Source organism: Mastacembelus armatus, chromosome 14 (assembly GCF_900324485.2).
Source record: "Mastacembelus armatus chromosome 14, fMasArm1.2, whole genome shotgun sequence".
In the NCBI taxonomy this organism is placed as follows: domain Eukaryota; kingdom Metazoa; phylum Chordata; class Actinopteri; order Synbranchiformes; family Mastacembelidae; genus Mastacembelus; species Mastacembelus armatus.
The window spans coordinates 23,094,858-23,116,231 of NC_046646.1; the positions used below are offsets into that span (position 1 = coordinate 23,094,858).

The window sequence follows — 21,374 nt, forward strand, 5'->3', positions numbered from 1 at the left end:
ACACACACACACACACACACACACACACACACAAATCTATGCAACAATGGAAAGCAGATATTTGCTGCTGAATGAGGAGCCAAACATTAACTAGCAAAGCCAAACCCATATGTGCTGAACAGAGTGGACCAGACTGGTGAAAACTGCAGCAGATATATATTTTTTTGTTTTGGAAGATCTGATTATTATTATTTCATCAAGTTACCAAGACACAAGCTGCTAAACCAACAGATTTTGGTGTTGATTTATTTTCCCCTGAAATAAGAAGAAATCTGGCTTCTTGCATCCATCATTCACTGTGCTGCTGTTGCATTCATTTGGGAAGTTGGGGTCTGCATCACTCCCCAAATGATTCAGCCCTGATGTTTCCAAAGTGTGAACAGACCAAACCAGATCTGGGCCACCTGCACATGTGGTCCTAGATCCAATTCCTATCCGTTATCAGATCAGAATCCATGTGGCTTCATGTTTCTTGGACATTTACGGAGAAGCTTCTGATGGAGCCAAACCGGAAGGAACATATGGGAACCGAGCAGCTTTGGAAGAAAATGTGCACAAATGACGTTGTTCTTCTTGCAGCACATGGCTCATATTTCAGTTCAATCTGTGCATGGTGGCAGTTTAGGAGCTCACAGATATGTAAAACCGAGGGGGAACATAGTGTTCTACGTTTAGTTTCCAACCAGCACCTGAACTGACGACATCCAGAACAACAGTAACGGATTTACACACAAAACAAACGTTTTTGTGCAGTACAACAGAGACGATACAGAAGATTTGTTAGAACAGTGTCACATCACACACATCCTCGCATCTTTTTCACCAATTCTATGGCACACACACACTTGGACATATGCAAAAGTAGCACAGAAAATACACAAATAAGTTTGTGCACACATAAAGGTGTGTGTGTGTGCTCTGAGCGGTGATGAGTGTGTGTCCTCCGTACCTTTGTCGCTGAAGTCGTCGACCAGGATGATCTCTGCGATGAGCTGTGGCGGAGAGCGGTTGAGCACGCTGTGCACGGTCCTCAGCAGTGACGACCAGCCCTCGTTATGGAACGGGATGATGATGCTGGTGTTGGGCAACTTCTCCGCGTACAGTTTCTGTTTACAGCTGCACGAACACAAAGTAAATATATACGTTTAATCACATGCTGGCCATTTTCTACTCGTATTACTTTTTCCACTTTGTTAAATGAAGGTAGAGAGAATCTCCTTCACGTCCCTCGTCCAAAAACATTTTGCCTCCTCAGCAGAGCGCCGGTCACAGAGGTGACCTGTGGATTCAGAGCTTAAATGGATGTGTGTGAGCAGGCTGGTAGACAGCAGCTCTATTCATCTTGCTCTAATCTTGGTGCAATCTTCTCTGAAACCACTATTCAATCCATTTTCAATTATTTGTTCCCACTGTGAAAATCATATTTGCTCACCTCTCAGACAGAAAAATAAAAAAAAACAGAAAATAAGAATTTCAAGGACATTTCATTTCCTGTATATACATATATATATATATATATATATATATATATATATATTCGTGATTGTTTCCTGGTGTGTTGCTAAAAAAAATCTCTGAGATGATCATGCTGTTCAGATACAGCAGCATATGTTTACTGTTGGACACAAGGTGGGAAGGTCTTTGTATGTTGTTTTTAAGCTTTAAAACAACTGATACTATAGTTTTTTCTCGGGAGGTCAGTAGTTATAGTCAATTTGTTTTATACTTAATTTATGTTTTGTCACTAAAACTGTGATGGGTCATTGAATTTTATTTTTTTAATTTTTTTTTTTTTTTATTACAAAATAAAAGTCGACACTACACGAATTAACTGCTCTCACTTATTATATATGTGCAATAAAAATGAATATATTTCTTTAAAGTGATTCATCTTGCTCTGGTGAGGTTGTTGCAGACTAGAAATTGAATTAATTTGGAGGAGGAAAAGTGAAAAGCTAAGGTAAAGTACGTGACATTATGACATCGGTTCTAAAACACTGTAAAAACCTTCAAACAAGTAGCTGCAGCAGGATATAAAATGACACCACTGACATGTCCTTCTGCACTAGAGGAAGCTTTAATTTTATTATCTGCAGCACATACAGCTGTTATCAGCTGCCAACATGTGCAGGGATGACGGGCTACAGTGATGACCTCGTACACAGCCGTCGCAGCGAGTGGCGGGACCCCTGCGGAGCAGCTAATCATGGGGAGAGAGCGGTGTTCCCTTGTTGATGGAGAGAGGGAGAAAGTGTGTAGCAAACTGTGTCAGTCGATCAGTGTCTGTGTTGAACATCGGCCTGAGTGTAATTCATTCAAATATGAATGCAGGGAGACAGGCAGGCAGAGTGAGCGACAGGCAGCCAAGCGGTGAATCTTAACAATCCCCTGTCCAATTCCACAGGGGATAGAGGTGTGTGTGTGTGTGTGTGTGTGTGTGTGTGTGTGTGTGTGTCTGAACGAGAGAGAGCGTGCTTCAATTAAATGTTGTCAGCGTGCAGAAATCGAAAGTGTCAGTCCCAGGTCTGGGACCGGCTGCCCGTGAGGCGCCGACAATGCGCCAATCACCAAGTGGCAGACGCTGCCTACAGACCAGACAGGGTGAAGAGGGGGCAGCAAGTGGTTGATGAAGACAGCAGGTGTGTCCATCTGATTGGTCACAGGAGAGTGATGAGTGTCTGGCAGCCAGGGCGAAACATCAGTCCTCAACAGCTTCTTAACATTTAACGTATTTACATGCTAATAATCCAATTACAACCACATTAAAGCCAGATTCTGATTATAGCAGCTGTCCTGTCAACGCCTGTGCACCTGTCCTAAACCTAACTTTACTTCAAACCCTGGCAGATCAGAGAACACAGCAATGCATTTAGGAAGACCCAGACAAAAGCTGCCATGCAGTGAATATGCATTCTGTGGTTTCCTTTGGAGGACTTGCTCCAAAGTACACAGCACGACGCCGTCATCCTAGGGATCTGACACTGAGATGACTGGGCTGCAAGCAACATGTCGACTGCACCTGTTATCACCGTGACCGACTTGTTTTTCGACAAACACAAGCTTGCTCACCACAGCCAGTGACCGATCTGCCACAAACATATCACACTGACGGTGGTTGGCAGGGTCATGGTTAGGGTTAATATTATCCCTATCTTCAAAAAGAGTTGACAGTCTCTGGCTGAGGGTGACGGTGCCCAAATCTGGAATCCACCATGAGGTCATTCAACTAACAATCCGTCCAGACTGTGTGCTGCCTCTCGCCCAGCTTGAGCTGGGATGAGTCCTAGTCCTCCATGACCCTGCTCAGGATAAACTAAAGCATTCGAGTCTTGTGGTTGACCTGCTAGAGTCCTGGAAAATGAAAGATAAATAAGGTGGCACCTGGCACACGTTGCATTGCTGCACATTTTCAATTAAGACTCTGTGCTGAAAGGATGTGATCTCAAGAATGTAAAAATAGTATTAATAGGTTGTGCAGAAACAATATTCATATCCTGCAACCTGGTAGAGACCTGACAGACTTGCATGTACATGTGTATTTCTGGATTTCATAAGAAATGCAAGTCCAGGATTTACAGTACATTTTATCATGCCTCTACATTAGTGGCCTTTAGAACTAAAATCTAGCTATCTGAGGTTGAATGTTTAGATGCATTTACCTGTCAGCATGGACAGCTCATGGCAAGAAATGTGTAAGGTCAAGGAAGTGCTGCCTTTATAAACACAGATAAAAAGAACCAGTCCTCCTGGGGGAGCCGGCAGAGAGGAAACGCTGAAAGCTGCTTTCCACATAAAAGGGAGGGAGGGTCAAGTGTCAGAGGAAAGTTCTTGTCAGGAAAAAGAAAAGCTCTGATTAAAGGCCTTTCACAATGCCAGTCTGGGATTGGAAAGCAGCACACAGTTCAGAGGACTCTGGACAGCTTCTGGTTTCTTGGCATGAAATTCTAAAACTTTTTAAAGGTTCAAGTTTCAAGGTTTTTTTTCCAACATTTTTTTTGATGCAACAAAAACCCAAGAAGGGATTCTTGACAAGCACTGGTCCCAACATAGTCTTTGTAAACTGCTGTCCTCATGGAGATGAATGGGTGGATACCAGGGACCTGAAAAAACCTCCACATTTCACCAAAGATGTTTACTTGCAAGTAAAGACGACTTTTACTTTAACCCCACACACACACACACACACACACAGGACTCACTTTGGGTGGCGGATGTCGGGGAGGGAGCGGTTGAGGGAGATCCGGTCACTGACATAAATGTTGAAGCCGTTCTCCCTGTAGGCCTGGTCGACCCGGTCGGCATCGGTCAGGGGGAAAGGCTTCCCCTGTTCACCATTACCTGCATTAAACACACACACACACACACACATATATATATATATAGATACACATCAATGTATGTAAAGGTTGTATGAATCTCACGCACATGCAAACAGTGGAGCTGACCATGTGATAATATGTTTTATTTTTAAAACGACCTTTTGTTTACTTTCAGGTTCTGTGATGGTCACACTGGATTAACAAACATGTGATTCGTTGTGTTGTGAGATATTTATTTGCCTGGAACAGCCTAAAGGTTGTTTTCCATGGAAACATACTTTAGGTCATGTCATCATTTTGTTTCTGGTTGTGGGTGTATGCTGCTGCAATCACCAGAAACTATTACAAAGGACATTATAAACTGTGATATTACTTTGTAAACTCAATGTTATGTGTTATACTTAACAGTAGTTTAATTTTCCCTTTAGGTTCTGGATTTTTATTTGGGTTAGGTACAAATGTTTTGTTTTTTTTTATTCTGCTTGTTTGGTGCTTTGGAAACATCTGGAAAAGGCGTAAAGTGAATCAAATCCAAAGATCTTTAAGTTTTATCATCAGGAGCTGTAAACAATCAATGATGCTTAATAAAACATTTTGTCGAACACCTACACAGTAGGATATTCATCAGATACTCTACCTATACAGTACTTGTACACCAGTAGATATATTTAGCACCTAGCCCAGAGGTATAACATGTACACACAAGTATGTACCTTATCACTCTCTAACAACCCTTTCCACAAACAAACATGTTGGGAAACTGAGCTCATTTCTGGACTGCATCAAATTACGCCGTGCTGCATGTTTCATTAGACACTCATCAGTGCACTCCACACAAACACACACAGGCCATGCATGGAGGCTGATCTATAGTCAGAGGAGGGCATCAAATTAAAGTGAGCTGCCTTGTTCCATTAGGCAGAAATGATCTGTCTATATTCCTGAAGGTAATAACTGTGGAAAATAACTCCTCACTTTAATGGCTCATTTCAGAGATAAACTTCTACTTAACATTGTACTTTTCCTTGCATAATAAACTTGTTAGATCACTGAAATTATGTTTTCCAGCCTCCTCGGGCAAATACAAACCCTAAGAAATATTTTTAAAGTTAATATTTTTAACAGCTACAGATGTTTTCAGTGATTTTTCACCAACATTGAGGTATTATCCTGAATTATTCTTGTTATTTTCTCCACACACACACAAAAAAACATCCAGCTGTGCACCACCTACACTGCAGATCTGTCACCCCTTGAACATAATGTAAGGGAGGCTCAAATCGACTTTAGTGATTCACGCACTTTAAGGCAGAGACTTCAGATTTTCAATGGGTTACTTAAAAGGTGCCATGTATTTCATCCTTTTGGAGAAATCTCAGTGCAGTTCATCTGTGAGGATTCTGCTGTTTCAGGTTGCATAAAAAGGAAGTGCTGCAGTGACATTAACTGGATGCTGCTTTTTCTGAACAAGGAAACAAACCTTTGAACCGATCTCACTCTCATGTTTCACTCCCTTTATAAATCCTAAATAAACAAACATGTCAGTTTTCATTTTAAATATACACTTAGAAGATCTGATATTTTACTGAGCTAAAAGTCAACAGTGTTAATGATGCCGGAAGTTTGGGCATCAAGACAGAGCAAATTCATTTGACCTGAATATTATGCTCTGTCATACAGTGGGTACGGAAAGTATTCAGACCCCTTTAAATTTTTCACTCTTTGTGTCATTGCAGCCATTTGCCAAAATCAAAAAAGTTCATTTTATTTCTCATTAATGTACACTCAGCACCCCATCTTGACAGAAAAAAACCAGAAATGTAGAAATTTTTGCAAATTTATTAAAAAAGAAAAACTGAAATATCACATGGTCATAAGTATTCAGACTCTGTGCTCAGTATTGAGTAGAAGCACCTTTTGAGCTAGTACAGCCATGAGTCTTCTTGGGAATGATGCAACAAGTTTTTCACACCTGAATTTGGGGATCCTCTGCCACTCTTCCTTGCAGATCCTCTCCAGTTCTGTCAGGTTGGATGGTGAACGTTGGTGGACAGCCATTTTCAGGTCTCTCCAGAGATGCTCAATTGGGTTTAGGTCAGGGCTCTGGCTGGGCCAGTCCAGAACGGTCACAGAGTTGTTCCGAAGCCACTCCTATGTTATTTTAGCTGTGTGCTTAGGGTCATTGTCCTGTTGAAAGGTGAACCTTCGGCCCAGTCTGAGGTCCTGAGCACTCTGGAAGAGGTTTTCTTCCAGGATATCTCTGTACTTGGCCGCATTCATCTTTCCTTCAATTGCAACCAGTCGTCCTGTCCCTGCAGCTGAAAAACACCCCCACAACATGATGCTCCCACCACCATGTTTCACTGTAGGGATTGTATTGGGCAGGGGATGAGCAGTGCCTGGTTTTCTCCACACATACCGCTTAGAATTAACGCCAAAAAGTTCAATCTTGGTCTCATCAGACCAGAGAATCTTATTTCTCATGGTCTGGGAGTCCTTCATGTGGTTTTTGGCAAACTCTATGCAGGCTTTCATGTGTCTTGCACTGAGGAGAGGCTTCCGTCGGGCCACTCTGCCATAAAGCCCCGACTGGTGGAGGGCTGCAGTGATAGTTGACTTTGTGGAACTTTCTCCCATCTCCCTACTGCATCTCTGGAGCTCAGCCACAGTGATCTTTGGGTTCTTCTTTACCTCTCTCACCAAGGCTCTTCTCCCAGGATTGCTCAGTTTGGCTGGACGGCCAGGTCTAGGAAGAGTTCTGGTCGTCCCAAACTTTTTCCATTTGAGGATTATGGAGGCCACTGTGCTCTTAGGAACCTTGAGTGCTGCAGAAATTCTTTTGTAACCTTGGCCAGATCTGTGCCTTGCCACAATTCTGTCTCTGAGCTCCTTGGGCAGTTCCTTCGACCTCATGATTCTCATTTGCTCTGACATGCACTGTGAGCTGTAAGGTCTTATATGGACAGGTGTGTGCCTTTCCTAATCAAGTCCAATCAGTTTAATTAAACACAGCTGGACTCCAATGAAGGAGCAGAACCATCTCAAGGAGGATCAGAAGAAATGGACAGCATGTGAGTTAAATATGAGTGTCACTGCACAGGGTCTGAATACTTATGACCATGTGATATTTCAGTTTTTCTTTTTTAATAAATTTGCAAAAATTTCTACATTTCTGTTTTTTTCTGTCAAGATGGGGTGCTGAGTGTACATTAATGAGAAATAACATGAACTTTTTTGATTTTGGCTGCAATGACACGAAGAGTGAAAAATTTAAAGGGGTCTGAATAATTTCCGTACCCACTGTATGTAGTAGAGTCACAATAATGAATCCTGGTACTTGGAGCCATTGGTGAGTTTACTCTCTGATCAGGTAGAGTCGCAAACCACTTTGTGCTCTCTCACAAATCCAGCTCATTTGCCACCTAAGTAGCTCCTAATGCTATATAAAAGCCAGTAAATCTGTTATATTTGTAATAAAAAGCCAAAGGTATGTTCCCACTGAAGGCTGGAGGCTGAATCAATGCTTATTGTAGAAGATTAACTGTGTTTAATTATGTGCTCAGAACTGTACTCGCAGCATTGATTCGTACTGCTTCAGAGAGGAAAATCCACTTGGAGGGAATTAAGAGAAGAAAAAAAACCTGTACTACTACATAGTGTGTGTGTGTGTGTGTGTGTGTGTGTGTGTGTGTGTGTGTGTGTGTGTGTGTGTGGTCTTGTGCTAAAACAAAGCAGATGTTCTCAGCTAACATGTTTCAACAAAACGGGATCGTCAGCAGAAAGTCCAGACCTACCGATGCGAGTGGCGTCTCTCCTGATTGCTTCGTAGTCGTGCCAGTCTGTCCACCTCACACCATTGAGTCCCACCACAGCCGCCTTCCTTATGTCGTTCAGCCCCTGCTGAAACAGAAAAAACACAAAGCATTCATATTCCCATCATCCCATCCTCTCCAGCTGCATGAATTGAGTCGATTTAAGGGAATAAACAAAAATGATGCGAAGTATATTTGGATCACACGAAAGCTCCTTATCTGATTATCTGGAAATCAGGTGAAATTGAGTTTCTGAAAAAGTGAGGACTGGCCAAAATATCCTCCAATAGAATCATGCTCCAAATGGTCCTCACAGAGAGAGAGAAGCACAAGTGCACACACACTCCTCACCATGAGCTATTCTTCTCTACTCAACGTTAAAATGCAAAAACGGCTATTTATGAAATGCTCTGTGCTTCAAAAACGACTTTCAGTGACTCAAGCTGTTATAGGATTAGAGCACAATGGTAAATGAAATAATTCCATGAGAGGATGTAATTAGGGCAATGTCTGACTGCATGGACCACCATTAACCAGGCTTTTAGCCGATAAAACAGCACAGTCAAACGAACCTCCATGTTGAGCAATGGGAGCACGTGTGGAAAGTGACATTTCAGAAACTGGGCTTTGGACGGGGAAGGGAACCAAAACAATTTTTGAAGAAAACAGGGTTAAAGCACTTTTACATGCACATGCACGGTTATTAGTACAAACTATCTATTAGAGAAAGCCCAAACGGACACAAGGAGACCACACAAAGTCCACACAAAAGGCCTCAGGGTTGATATTGAACAGGGTTCGAACTGGAATCTTCCGACTGAGGTGCCTGAGGTGACACATGTCTCCCAAAGGACAGGTCTGAAAACTTACAATGAAGTATTGTCCATAAAGCTGCTGTACATAGCTGCACAGTCTCTATAGTTGGACATAATGTTGATATCTGAGTTTGGGACACTGTGAGCAGTTCGACTGTTCTGACCCCAAAGCTTCACTGAGTTTAGTCAGAATCAACTTTATTGGCCAAGTGTGCACACCAACAAGGAGTTTGACTCCAGTTCACTAAGCTCAAACAAAAATTAACCTAAAAGTTAAACTTTAAACATAGAGGACCAGAATTAAAAAGCAAAAAGTACAAGATTCTTATTATTTTTATGTAGCCTATATATGCAAATTAATTATTGAAAACCGGATCGCAGTGGTTTAGTGCCACCTGTTTTAACAGACAATTAGTGGTTAATAACTAATGTGGTCAGGTATAAATGACTTGTAGCACCCACCAACACCACCCTGCAAGCTGAGGTGACGGAAATCAAAGATTTCTTCAGCACTGATTTTGGTCTGCAAGACAAAACATCTTCATCTTGACTTTCCACAAGTAAAATTCTAGTTCAGTGACCTCAGATCTTCTCTTCCCCCTTTTTGCGTCACGGTTCCTCTCACACAGTCCATCTCTGGGTTTCCAAGTAGAAAGAAGCGACGCTGTGCCGCCCCATTTCCCTTTGATTACATTTTCACCACACCACCACGATACTCTACCGCTCTAATAAGACAAGGAGAAAGAAAAACGTGTGTAATCTGTAAAGTATTTTGGGTGTGACTTTGTGTAGGTGTGTTTTTGTATGTGTTTGTGTGTGTGTAGGCAGGAGCTGAGAAAAACTGTGGGTGGGTGAGAAACAGATTGAAATAAGCAGAATGAAGGAGATGTGAGGAAAAGGAGAAAAGACATGCAGGAAAATTGAAAAATCTTTTTCCTTTTCTCTTTCTCTGCCTCGCTGTCACAGACATGCAGAGCAGATGCACGGGACCTTTCAGAGAACAAACAGCCAGGGGAATTTAACTCCCAGAAAAGCTGTCGTAATCACTCAACACTAATATGCAGGAGATGGGACTGGACACCACATTAACCCAGCATTGTAGTGGAACATCCATTTCCTTCCCGCCATAGAAGCACATTCATTTTCATTCAATTCATTTCACCTCAATTGAATTCAGTTCAGTTCAGGTTGAATTTACTGTCATCACTAAAGGGAGCGGCGTTTCTCCTGAGGCTACAGCAGTTTCCAAGCTTGAGTCAATGCGCAGTAATAAAATGCACTGCAATAAATCCAACAAAAAACCGCAATATGAACAACAGTTTGAAGTTGCAGTCGTGTTTCTGAGTCTGAAAAATGCAGTTTAGGTGCCAGTCCCTCACACTTCTTTCTAGATTTGCTCAAACAAGAATGCACTGGACAAGGACATAGTGATTCTCAATTATTGGTAAGAGGGAAGATGCTGCTCCTCACTTCTTCATGTCGTACAAGAGGATTTTTATTTTACTTTCTTAAAAGTCTAAAAAATAACACAAAAAAACCAAAACAATAAAGTGGTGACCAGTTCACTCAGGGTAGAACTAGCCCATAAAATCCACATGAAATGAGAACAGGGATAAAATTACAGTATTTATATGATTGTTGATCCTGACAGAAAACACAGCAACTCGTTGTTTCATTTTTTTCATTCTCACACTAGAAGGCAGCAGTTTGTGACCTATTACCTGCCCAGTACAAACTAGGAGCCAGACACAGGTAACAAGCATTTAGCAGCTAAAGCCAAATATTTGATTGGTGGTGACCAATCCAGAGCTAAAAGTAGAGCGAACCCTGGACTTCATTTCATTTAAAGAATATTGCATATATGGACATATACAGCATATTGGTGATCGTTTGCCAATATTTTAGCGATATTAACTTCATAAAGCAGTGATGCTGTTTTTTCTGTCTCCTAGTTTAACACCCGCTACATAAAAACCAATTCCTGTCAGTAATATTTCAGACCTCCATTCAAACCCAGTGGGGATGAAGGCTCCGAAATGAGGTTGAGTGACGTAAACAAGTCATAACAATCATAATTTCTGCCTTAAAAAGGTATTAATCACAGCATGAAACCAAATGTTTGTTCCAAGCAGAGAAATCAGGCAGCCAGCCAAACAGGTGTTCAAGAATACAAACAAGCCTGACCATTATTTCTGGTTGTCTCAGTGCCGCACCTGCTGCTGCTTCACTAACAAAAAAACATATTTATTTTGAAAAAGAACCAGTTCAACCAGGTAAGCATGTGGCACAGAATTTGAAATAAGTAATTGAATCTACACTGCTGTGAAGCTGTGTTGTGTACTGTTAAACACAACACCCACCTGGAAGAAGCTGGTAAAAGAGGCACAGTCATTGTGCAACAGTCAATTCAGTGATTTTTACTCCGCTCTCGTGTAGTTTTGTCTGCCCGCCCGCATGTGTAGCACCTTCCTAATGACCGTCATCACAGGGACGAGGCTTCACGCTGCCGCAAACAAATTTCTGCTCTGGGCACTTTCCTACTCCATCAATATTCAAGGTGCAGAAGACGCTACCTAATAAGCCATCACAGGAGCTGCATCACACAGCCCATGTTTTATTTCCATCAACAGTTCAATCATTATTTACAAAGCACTTTGTCTGATTGGTGACAGGCCACAATGGAAATTCATATTTTACTGAGTATAGCAGTACAGTGTACAGAGAGAAGGGGGGGGGGGGGGGGGGGTGGAGATATGGAAGTGGCCAATTTCACCTGCATGAGCGATCACTGATTAACTTTCACGTAGCCTTTTAATGGTCTGGTCATCTATTCATCTGTTTGCTGCTTACGAAGGATCTGTCCCTAGGTAGGCAAACACATTACGAGTTTCACTTTGGAGGCTTTTTATTGATTTGTGTGTGTGTGTGTGTGTGTGTGTGTGTGTGTGTGTGTGTGTGTGTGTGTGCACAGCTATGCTACTACTGTTATGAATAAATGTAGAATGAGCAGCTGTTGTCAGAAAATCCACGCAAGCACCGGGAGAACGTGCAAAACTCCACACAGAAAGGCCCCTGTTGGGTTTCAAACCAGGAAACTTCTTGCCGTGAGGCATCAGCGCTAACCACTAAACGTGCTGCCAACTGTAGGGAATATTAGCTATGTCTAAAACTGGCTGGTTTGCTGTTTCAGCTCAGTAAGGATATTTTTGGGGGAGATATGAACAGCTGCTTTAGATCTAGATTAGTCTATTATAGACCCAGTTGTAAACGGAGTGGAGTTATAGAAACCGATGAGGATCACGTGTCTCGATATATTTCCTAAAGCATTGTTTTTATTTCAGTTTCCTGTTCTACTGTACCTTACTCCTTAGGTTTGAAATATCTGCCAACCTTTTTTTGCCTTTTCCCGCTGGTTTCTGCAAATGTCGTCCACATCACACCTGACCAGACATAAAAAGGTCCTCAACACTAGATAAAAACGAATGAAAACCAGACCACAGTGAATGGAAATGCCACAGTAACCTCTGAGGTATCAGCTTTTCTGCAAAGAGCATCATCACATCATGTGGCGGTGGCTTCATTCTTGGGTGAACGTAGGTTATTATTGAGGTGCTTTTCTCCAGAGAAACAGGTGACAGCGAAATTACAACGAAATACCAGTGACCTGTGAGGTTTGCTCCATGGCATCTGGACTTCCTATCAGAGCACAGCAGAAAACCTTGATCATGTTAAACCCAAGAGTTTGAACCACTGCTTTTGCAATTACAACAACGATTACCATAAACCACTGGGCCACTTTTTCGGTGGATTTTTTGTTTCTTATTTCTAAGATCTACTGATTTCATTTTGAGCTGCTGTCAGATGTGTTGCTCTGCACAAGGAGGAAGAGCGAACAAGAAGAGATAGTGAAGCACTGTTGGACTCCTTTTGTTTGGCATGGAGGAAAAGCGGGTATTACCAGCAGCGCAGTAAGTCTGATAAGAACAGAGCTGCCCATTCAATCTGTGAGGAGGACGGATCACACCACCTTGGGTCAATACCTCGCTTTTCAGTTTCCTCTCCTCCTGCTGAGAGCCAACAGTAGCCCTGAGTGAGAGGACGAAGCTTTTCTCTTCTCTTTGTTGTCGCCCTCCTGTTGTGTCAGATCACAGACAGCTCTACCTCGACCCCCAGAGACACAATTACCTGGATTTCATGTTCTGCCTCACCCTCTGCTCCCCCACCTTCAGCAACTTCACAGACAGGTCAGTCTTAACTTCAGGATTTTCTAAGGATACAACTTTTGCATGCACCAAATCCTCCTCAGTTCACTGAGAGTCCTGATTGTCCATTCAAGGGCGACAACATTGGTTGCTCAAGCTGCATGTATGAGCTGACACACACACACAGTTCGACAGACGGCCTTTTAAAAGTGTTGCAGCTAATGTTAGCGATGGACGGAAGTTATGAGAGACACAATCACAATGTGTCGCTTTTAAGTTTCTACTGTTTCTGAAAAACTGCGTACTGGACTTTCTGATGGGCTGAGCAGCCCTGTTGTGATACATGTGTAAAGATGATTCTCAGCACACTCCATTATCTCCCAGAAGGACTCATTATCCAGAGTCCTGCTGAGACAGAGAGAGCCGCCCGAGGACCACAGAGAGGCTGGGACCTCTGGGGTCTTCTGCCTCCTGCAGTCTCAGACATGATATGATATGAGCATCTTACAAACTGTTTAGACCCCCTGCTGTTTCTATGACATGAATCCAAACAAAAGCTCTTACCCCTCTTTGGTATTAACAGTTAAATAAACATGAAACAGCTGAAACTGCTCCCGGTTTGACTGTTGTCCTACTATTGAATAAGCATTTTCAGCGAATGTCAGTCCTATTTATATATGTCACCTACTGGAACCTACTGAACCTACCAGTAGGTTCCAGTAAAAATGACCCTACTGAAAACGTCATTGTCATCGTAACATACATTACATAAGTTACATCCTTAACTTTAAGCACAAAAACTATCAGTTATATTCAGTCAATAAAACGTCTTGGTTAGGTTTACGAAATAAGACGAAAAAAAATGTACAGCAGCTAATGCTAATGCTAATCGCTATTGGCTCCAGTGGGTTGTAGTCGGCTCCTACTGACCTATATAAGTAGGACTGATGTACGCTGATAACGCCTATTCAACAATAAGACAACAGTCAAACCGGCTGGAAGAAAAGGGCATGAGAAAGATGGTTGTTGGATGGTTTCTGCAAATGGTTGTGTTCACATACACACCACCATGCATGTGCATGTGTGTGTGTGTGTGTGTGTGTGTGTGTTTTCTACTAACTTCATTGAAAATAATGAAAAGCAGCCACAAGCCACTCAATGTGCAGCTGCTGTTGTAAAAGCTGCTGCAGCACTTTCACAGAAAGGTTGAACTTTTCAGAAACACACACACGCACACACATATATATTTATATATATATTTATTGCCAGTAACACAAAACTGAACTGAGGTTGAAGCTTCAGCTTTAATCGATTGTTAGATCAGCAATAGACTTTTCCTGGTTTAGCCCAACTCTTGGGCCTGCAGAGTTCCCAAACACAGGCCACATACTGGGGATAAACTAGAATGCCACTGTAAGCCAGGTGTTACCACGCAGTGACCAAACTCACTGATGCTCTTCTTGCTGAAAAAGAGTAAATTCCTGCAGGCAGCCTCCAAAATCATATGAAAAAAGTGAAACCAGAAAGGTGGATGCTGTTACAGTAATGGAGAAATATTTAGCTGCAGTGCTTTCCTTCTCAGCCTGCAGGATTTATACCTGCTTAGATTTACAGGTACAAATATGGTGAACAAAGCAACAACAACTTACAAGTGCTTCCTAAGAGGCAACACACTAACAGCACAACACACACCAAAGAGGGCAGACTCCACAACTGTACACAACTGTACACAAACACACCTCCAGCTAAACACAATCCTGCTATCACCTTGAAACAGCCAACTACAGAGTCTCCCAAGCAGCTTAAAGGATATTAATAAAAACTGTTGGTGGGCACGACTGGGAAACATGCAGATATCAGAATGTGAAGTCATATTACTGCTACTGAACACTAAGGTTGTTAAGTACAAGCATTGAGCCTGACCCAAATACTTCATCCATTGGAATCTCAAGGAAACACAGTGATCAAAAGAAACTGCAGAGTAATTTGTTTGATTTATTTCTTGTCCAGGTTCTCTTTAGCGTTGCAGGTGTAGTCAAAGCTTCAGATATCACCTGCTCCAGGTGTTAGTCACCGACCTGTTATCGCTTAGCGTTATCTGACCACTCACTTGGTTCCTATGTGATCAGGTTCAGGAACAAAAACTACTCAGGTTTTGGTTTAGGGAAAGACGAAGCTTGGGTTAATTATGGACACACAACATTACACAGTAGAAAGGAAATAAACGCCCCTCTCTCTGACCCACCCATCCACCCCAACCTCGTCATAACGCAGGCACAATGCCCTGAGTCACACCTATTATCACCTACACACCAGGAGTGCACATCTGTCAACAACAACAGCCTCCTGTCCTGGTGGAAGGTACAGAAGGCGTCCTACTGGAAAACCATAACGAGTGCTGATTGTGTGACAGCACTCATGTCTGCAATTACTGTCATAAACCGATCCTGCCAAGTCAGTGATTGACAACAACTATTCCCATCTGTGAAGCTTTTAAATTCATATTTGACAAATATTTTAAAGGACACACACACATAATACAATTCTCCTTCATTTTATTGGTAGAGCAATAGATGATAAATTAGGAAACATGTTTCTGGAATTTAGGTGTAAGAAGAACAAAAGGATTTAATTGTCCTGGCACAGCAGTGTGACCTGCCATCAAAAGAGCACCCAACAACACATAGTTATGTATAAGCATGGCCTGATGGACCTGCTGGGAGTTTCACTGGTAATTTACAGCTGTGTTGGCAGTGCTGGGAAGCCTCCACTGGCTCCAGCCCAAACTCATCTGAGCTGTTCAAATAAGCCCCTTATTGTCACGTCTGAGGGAGAAGGCTACAGGGGGAGAGCAGCACAAAAACACTGTTTGCTGACCATTAAGTGTTGTGTTGTGGTGCCACCAGCAGACAGAGCAGCTTCATGCCCAACCAAGACAGAGGCAAACCTGACAGACAGGCGCCGCTGCAAAAAACAGCTGCGAAGCTTCAGAGGCACGATGAGAGACAGAACTGGACGTGTCATGCACACTGTTCTGCAGCCTCCTGTTAATGTGGACTCCCTCCTTTGTGCCATAATTACTACAGTCTTTAGAGGCAACCTGTGTTTAACATTGACGTGTTTTTCACAGGAGGACGGTGTCACACATCCACATATGTGTCATGAAGCAGAGCCCTGCAGCGGTGGAGGCCACCACAACCTGAATGTGTCTGTCTTTGCTGTAGTGGTGGCAGCCCTGCAGTCCCCTCTCCGTCTGTGTGGACGCCCGGCTAGACGAGTCACTCATCTCTGCTTGTTGCTTCTGAGTTTGACACTGTTCAGCGTGGGGCTACTAAAGCAGAGACATGGTTTTCGGCAGCTCACCTAATCCTCCCCGAGCATCCATCCTCACACTACAGCTCCTCATCTAAGAAGCACTCGCTCTGCTCTGCTGGGCCTGAGTCGTGCTGCGTCGTGCTGAGATAGGTTGCTCCTTCCCTCTATTACAGCAATCAATTCTCAGGATGGTTAAGAGGAGCAATCAATTGGTTTAATACAAAGAGCTGTCAGTGTGCTGCTGAAAGGCATTTAGCCACAATGGTGTTGAGCAAGTCCCCACAAGCCATTTTTATTTTGAAATAAGGGGGTGCAACAACAGCTTTTTGCTTCTTCACATTTTGCCATTTTTCACAGCAACATTTGGGGAAAAAAACATTTACGATCTAACACTAAAATGGCCACACAGGAAACAAAGTCTGGGCTGAAACATTCAAATATTTTACACATCTGCCCAAGATAAATAAATCACCTGGATTCATATTCAGCTTTTATTATTTTTCATCTCATCCTTTGTCCTCCGTCCCCATGGGGAGAGGAGACAACACGCCCCGATGGTGCCTGCCCAGAGATGGGTCTGATCTGATGACACAGTGAAAGGAAGATTGCTGATTGACCGAAAACACTGGACAGATCAATAATCAGTACTGGAGAGAGCAGCAGCCATCAAACGTTTTCATTTTAAACAATTTATGTCTAACCTGCATTGGGCAGTTAAATACTATGCGTCAGTAGTATTTACTGTTTCCTTGATGACGCTGCAGTGAGGGAGGATCTCCAGTGTTGCATCTCTCTTTCTCACATCCCCGTTGCAAGAATTTAACACCTGACAATGGGATGTGAATGAGAGAAGCAATTATCCACATTAGCACCTATTTTAAAAAGCAGCAAAAAAGACTCTAACATCTTCGTGCCCTATGTATTTCAGTGCAAACGTACATTTTAAAGTGTCAGTTCACCCACAAATGTTCCTCCTTAGACCAGGTATCTAGTTTAAGCTTATTTGTCCCATCGGAGACATCTGTCACTGAGGTTTGTGTTGCAAAACACTGTGAAAATAGCATGTAGAAAATCCATCTGAACCTTGCACAACACAAATTGGTAGTTCCAATGAAAACAATCCACAGCAAGGTGCAATTGTGTTTTCTATCTCTGCAGAGCACTTCTATGTCAGACAGTCTCTCTAGAGCAGTCACTCTCTCTCCTACTTCAACTACTGCTGCCAAAATTGTATTTTTCAGTATGAAATCTCTAAAAGCTCCCCTGTGGGACTGAACGATGGCTCTGAGAAATAGGAAGCCTGGTCTGTTACAGAAGGTGGCAAACAATTTTCTTCTAAATGTGTTCGTTTTCTAAGATTCATTTTCGGAATCAGGCAAATGAGGAGATGATGTATAACAGTGACAGAGAAAGTATGAATCTCAGCCCACTGAGAGCGTACAGGTCAGCGGTGGAGAATTAAATGGCAGGGGAGGTTTGAGAAGATTAAATGGCTGTTTGGATACGGTCTGACACTTATGACACACCAGAACTAAGTGCCTCCATTGGAATCCATCAAACCAGCTGCGACTCCAAGATGACTATGACTACGGCAGAGAAAGGATTACAAACTGTAAATTCTTCAGCCAGCACAAAACTGGAAAATGAAAACATGAAATCAATTAAATGTAAAAGAGGATGCTGCTGTGGAAAAAAAGCTTTCTTTTCTCCCTGGGCAAATAACTTTTTAAAAAACAATATGTATGAATGTGGTTCATTTATATTCCGACTTATCTAATAAATCAGTACGACAGCAGCTTATTCTGTTTGTATATAATCTGCTCTGATGTTTTTCTGAGGGTTTAAATATTGTCTTTTACAAGGGAACCCAGCAAGAGGAAGAAAATATCTGCTACAAATGTCTCTAACAAGACTTATGTGGGAAAAGGCTGAATGGGATTAGGGTATTGATTTTTATCTACTTCAATGAAGCCATAACAGCCCACAGGGAGCACTCAAACACAAAACACAGGCACACATAGTGTTCCTTCCTTCTTCCTCATTTGTCCTTTCTCCATTTGTCTTTCACTATAAAAGTTTACAGGAAAGAAACAGACCAGAAGACGAATACTGGCAGTCAGTTTCCAGCACTGGGAAAAGAGCTTCTGTGTTATATTAGAAGCTAAAATAAGACGAATGTTATTGCTTGCTGGCGACAGTCTATCCAGTGTGTTTCAATGCTTTTCACCCAGTGCATGCTGGGACAGCTTTCAGTACCCACATGACACCAAAATAATAGCATGTTAATGTCATGAGTGAGGAAAGTACCACTTTTCTCCATCAAACTAACATCCAAGTCAGATTTTTCCTGACGATGCTAATACATACAACTTTACACACAAACATAAAAGGCTCACATCAGTCAAATCCTGCTGTTCAAGGTAATTAAATGCTAAATTATTCAATAGGTACAGATTAATAACAATCATGTATCAAGTATTTTTTTAACATCCACTGAACCAGCCCTATAATCATACACATGTCGATTTAGGGAATTTGATGGGGTCGTTCTTCTTGGGAGCGCAGTCTCAAATTGTCCCTTAATAACATTCACACACAAAAACAACGATCTGATTATTAAATTCATAGATCGATCACTTGTCATCATACTCTGCTTCCCAGCATTAGTTCAGCCATTGCACAGATGTCGAGACGGAGCATCGCCACGACTTGACTGGAAGAGTTTTAAAAAACACAATGTGAATAAATTAAGCAACAGAACAGCTTGTAGCAGCTCTCCAGAACAACACACAGGGAGGACGAGTCTCCTGGAAGGACAACATTGCTTACACTTGTCTTCCGTGTCCATTACAAACCACTGTTGTGGTTAGTGGTTCTGCACGAGGGTTTAGACGACGCTACAGACGAGAGTGTAAAACCACCAATTAAAAGAATAAGTGAGATCAACTGATCCGTCGATCCACGTTAAAGTAGAACATAATATTCCAGACACCGCTCTCCTCAGCAACATTTGAGAAGCCAGAGTGTTTCCAGGCAAGACGAGATAATTCGGTGTGAATGTGCATGAAAAACCCTTGTCTATGTGAAAGTGCCTGGAGGGCATAGTGATCAGATGCCCAAACAACCTAAACTGGCTCTTTTCAGCACAAAATATTATTGGCTCCACTCTGAGCGCCCTCTGGACTCTTTATCCCATCCAGTCAGCGAGCTCTCCTTAGAGAGCCGGGTCCAGGAGGGGCTCTGGTCTGCTCCAGATGAGGTGATGTAGCTCAAAAAAGACCATGCATGAGATCTTTATGAATCGATAAGTAAGATCTTCCTCTGCATATTTAGCATGAAACACTGTCCCAAAACAAGTCAGTAACGAAGGTACATATGATACTTTGATTGATATATTGTTTATATTAAAGAAAATCTATGCACATGTTCAGTCAGGATGAAATCAAATGATCAGATTTGTTCCACATGAGGAGAATCCAGCAGTTTCTTTAGTGAAATTATCCATTTTCATTTTATGTATTATATAAAAAAACATAATGAAAATCAAGAGTGAGGCTGCATCTAGGAGTGTTTTCATCTGAAAAGCCCAGCTCCTGTGCCCAGCTTATTATCACGTGCCTGTAATAACATCACGTTTATTCATGATGCGACTGTCGCTGTGAGAATTTACACCTAAATGTGCCTCATTTAAAATGAACTAGTTGTTTTGCTCAGGGCGATTTTCCCTCTCACACATGCAGTATGGACAGATATCTGATAATAGACACACCCCTCTGAAATAAGATGCAAACTACTTCATTTATCTACACTGTGTGGTGTTATAATGTCATTACTAGACAATAAATTAATAAAATACCATTAAACTGCTATTAGTTGTTCAGACAAAATAATCAGTCTGAAACTGTAACTTCATGATCTGACAACCTTCAACAATGACCAGGTATCCTAAGGCGAGGACTCTAACACTGAGTAAAGAAAGCTCCTACATAATATCAGAAAGGCTATTTGTAAACGCCTGGATCCAACAGCAGCAAACACAACTAACACCAGATTATCTCAACGTCATTTGACTCTACAACCGTATTTTACTGCTGCAGACCTAAAACCCGAATTAGAAAACGGATCCTTAACTGTCCGTGGTGCTGGAGCTGGGCTGCGCTCCAAGTGCGGATGCGCTGTCCATGGTCCTGACTGCGCAGAGACTACAGTCTGGGTTTGGAAGAGTCGTCCTTATAGACAAGCTGCCGGTCTGAACCGATGTCTGCCTCTTATGCGGTGTGAATGTGAGTGTGCTGTTTGTTTCAGATTGAAAAGTTAATTAAAGCTTAAACTGACGAGAAAAGACACTAAAGGCTGGGTCCCACTCAAATGGGTCCCAGGACTGAGGATTTAAAAAAACCACAATGACTATTTTGACCGGGTTCCCTTACCTGTATTTGGGTGATGCCAGCCGGGCGGTCCACTGAGTTGTCGAGCATTCGGTCCCGGTACAAAGACCACAGCCCCACGTTGGGGAAGAACAGGATCGCGGCCACGAGCAGCCCGGCGACCTGCAGCAGCCTCTTCTCTTTCCGCCTCATGTCTCCGGGAGGAACCGAGTGAAGCAGCGACGGTGGAAACTCTGATTTTCCAAGTGGCGACTCTGAGAGGGGGCGGACGAGCTGCATCAAGTTAGATGGAAAAAAATCCTGCATACGCGACGTCCGTTCGCGTTTTTCAAAATAAGACACTTCAAAGGTTACTTTGACTTACCTCAATTAAAATATAAAACTTCCCATTTAAGAAAGACTGTTTGTCCACATTTATTGATGCATGAATGATAATTAATATGTTAAATACAACAATTATCCCTCAGGGTTTGTGTAGTCCATATTGTGTTCATACCTGATGGAATTACATAAAGCACATGTA

General features: G+C 42.3%; 1 protein-coding gene across 1 annotated transcript in view; it reads right to left on the bottom strand.

Annotated features, from left to right (window-relative positions):
- LOC113143148 (polypeptide N-acetylgalactosaminyltransferase 10-like) overlaps nt 1-21,043 on the bottom strand; it is a 47,366-nt gene extending 26,323 nt beyond the window's left edge. The window contains exons 1-5 of the mRNA XM_026328615.1: nt 20,866-21,043; nt 11,265-11,274; nt 8,114-8,199; nt 4,200-4,338; nt 950-1,116 (exon numbers count right to left, since the gene is read on the bottom strand). Of these exons, the coding sequence (XP_026184400.1) occupies nt 950-1,116; nt 4,200-4,338; nt 8,114-8,199; nt 11,265-11,274; nt 20,866-21,043 (580 nt within the window). The remainder of the gene's footprint in view (nt 1-949; nt 1,117-4,199; nt 4,339-8,113; nt 8,200-11,264; nt 11,275-20,865) is intronic.
- Between the last annotated feature and the right edge of the window lie 331 nt (nt 21,044-21,374).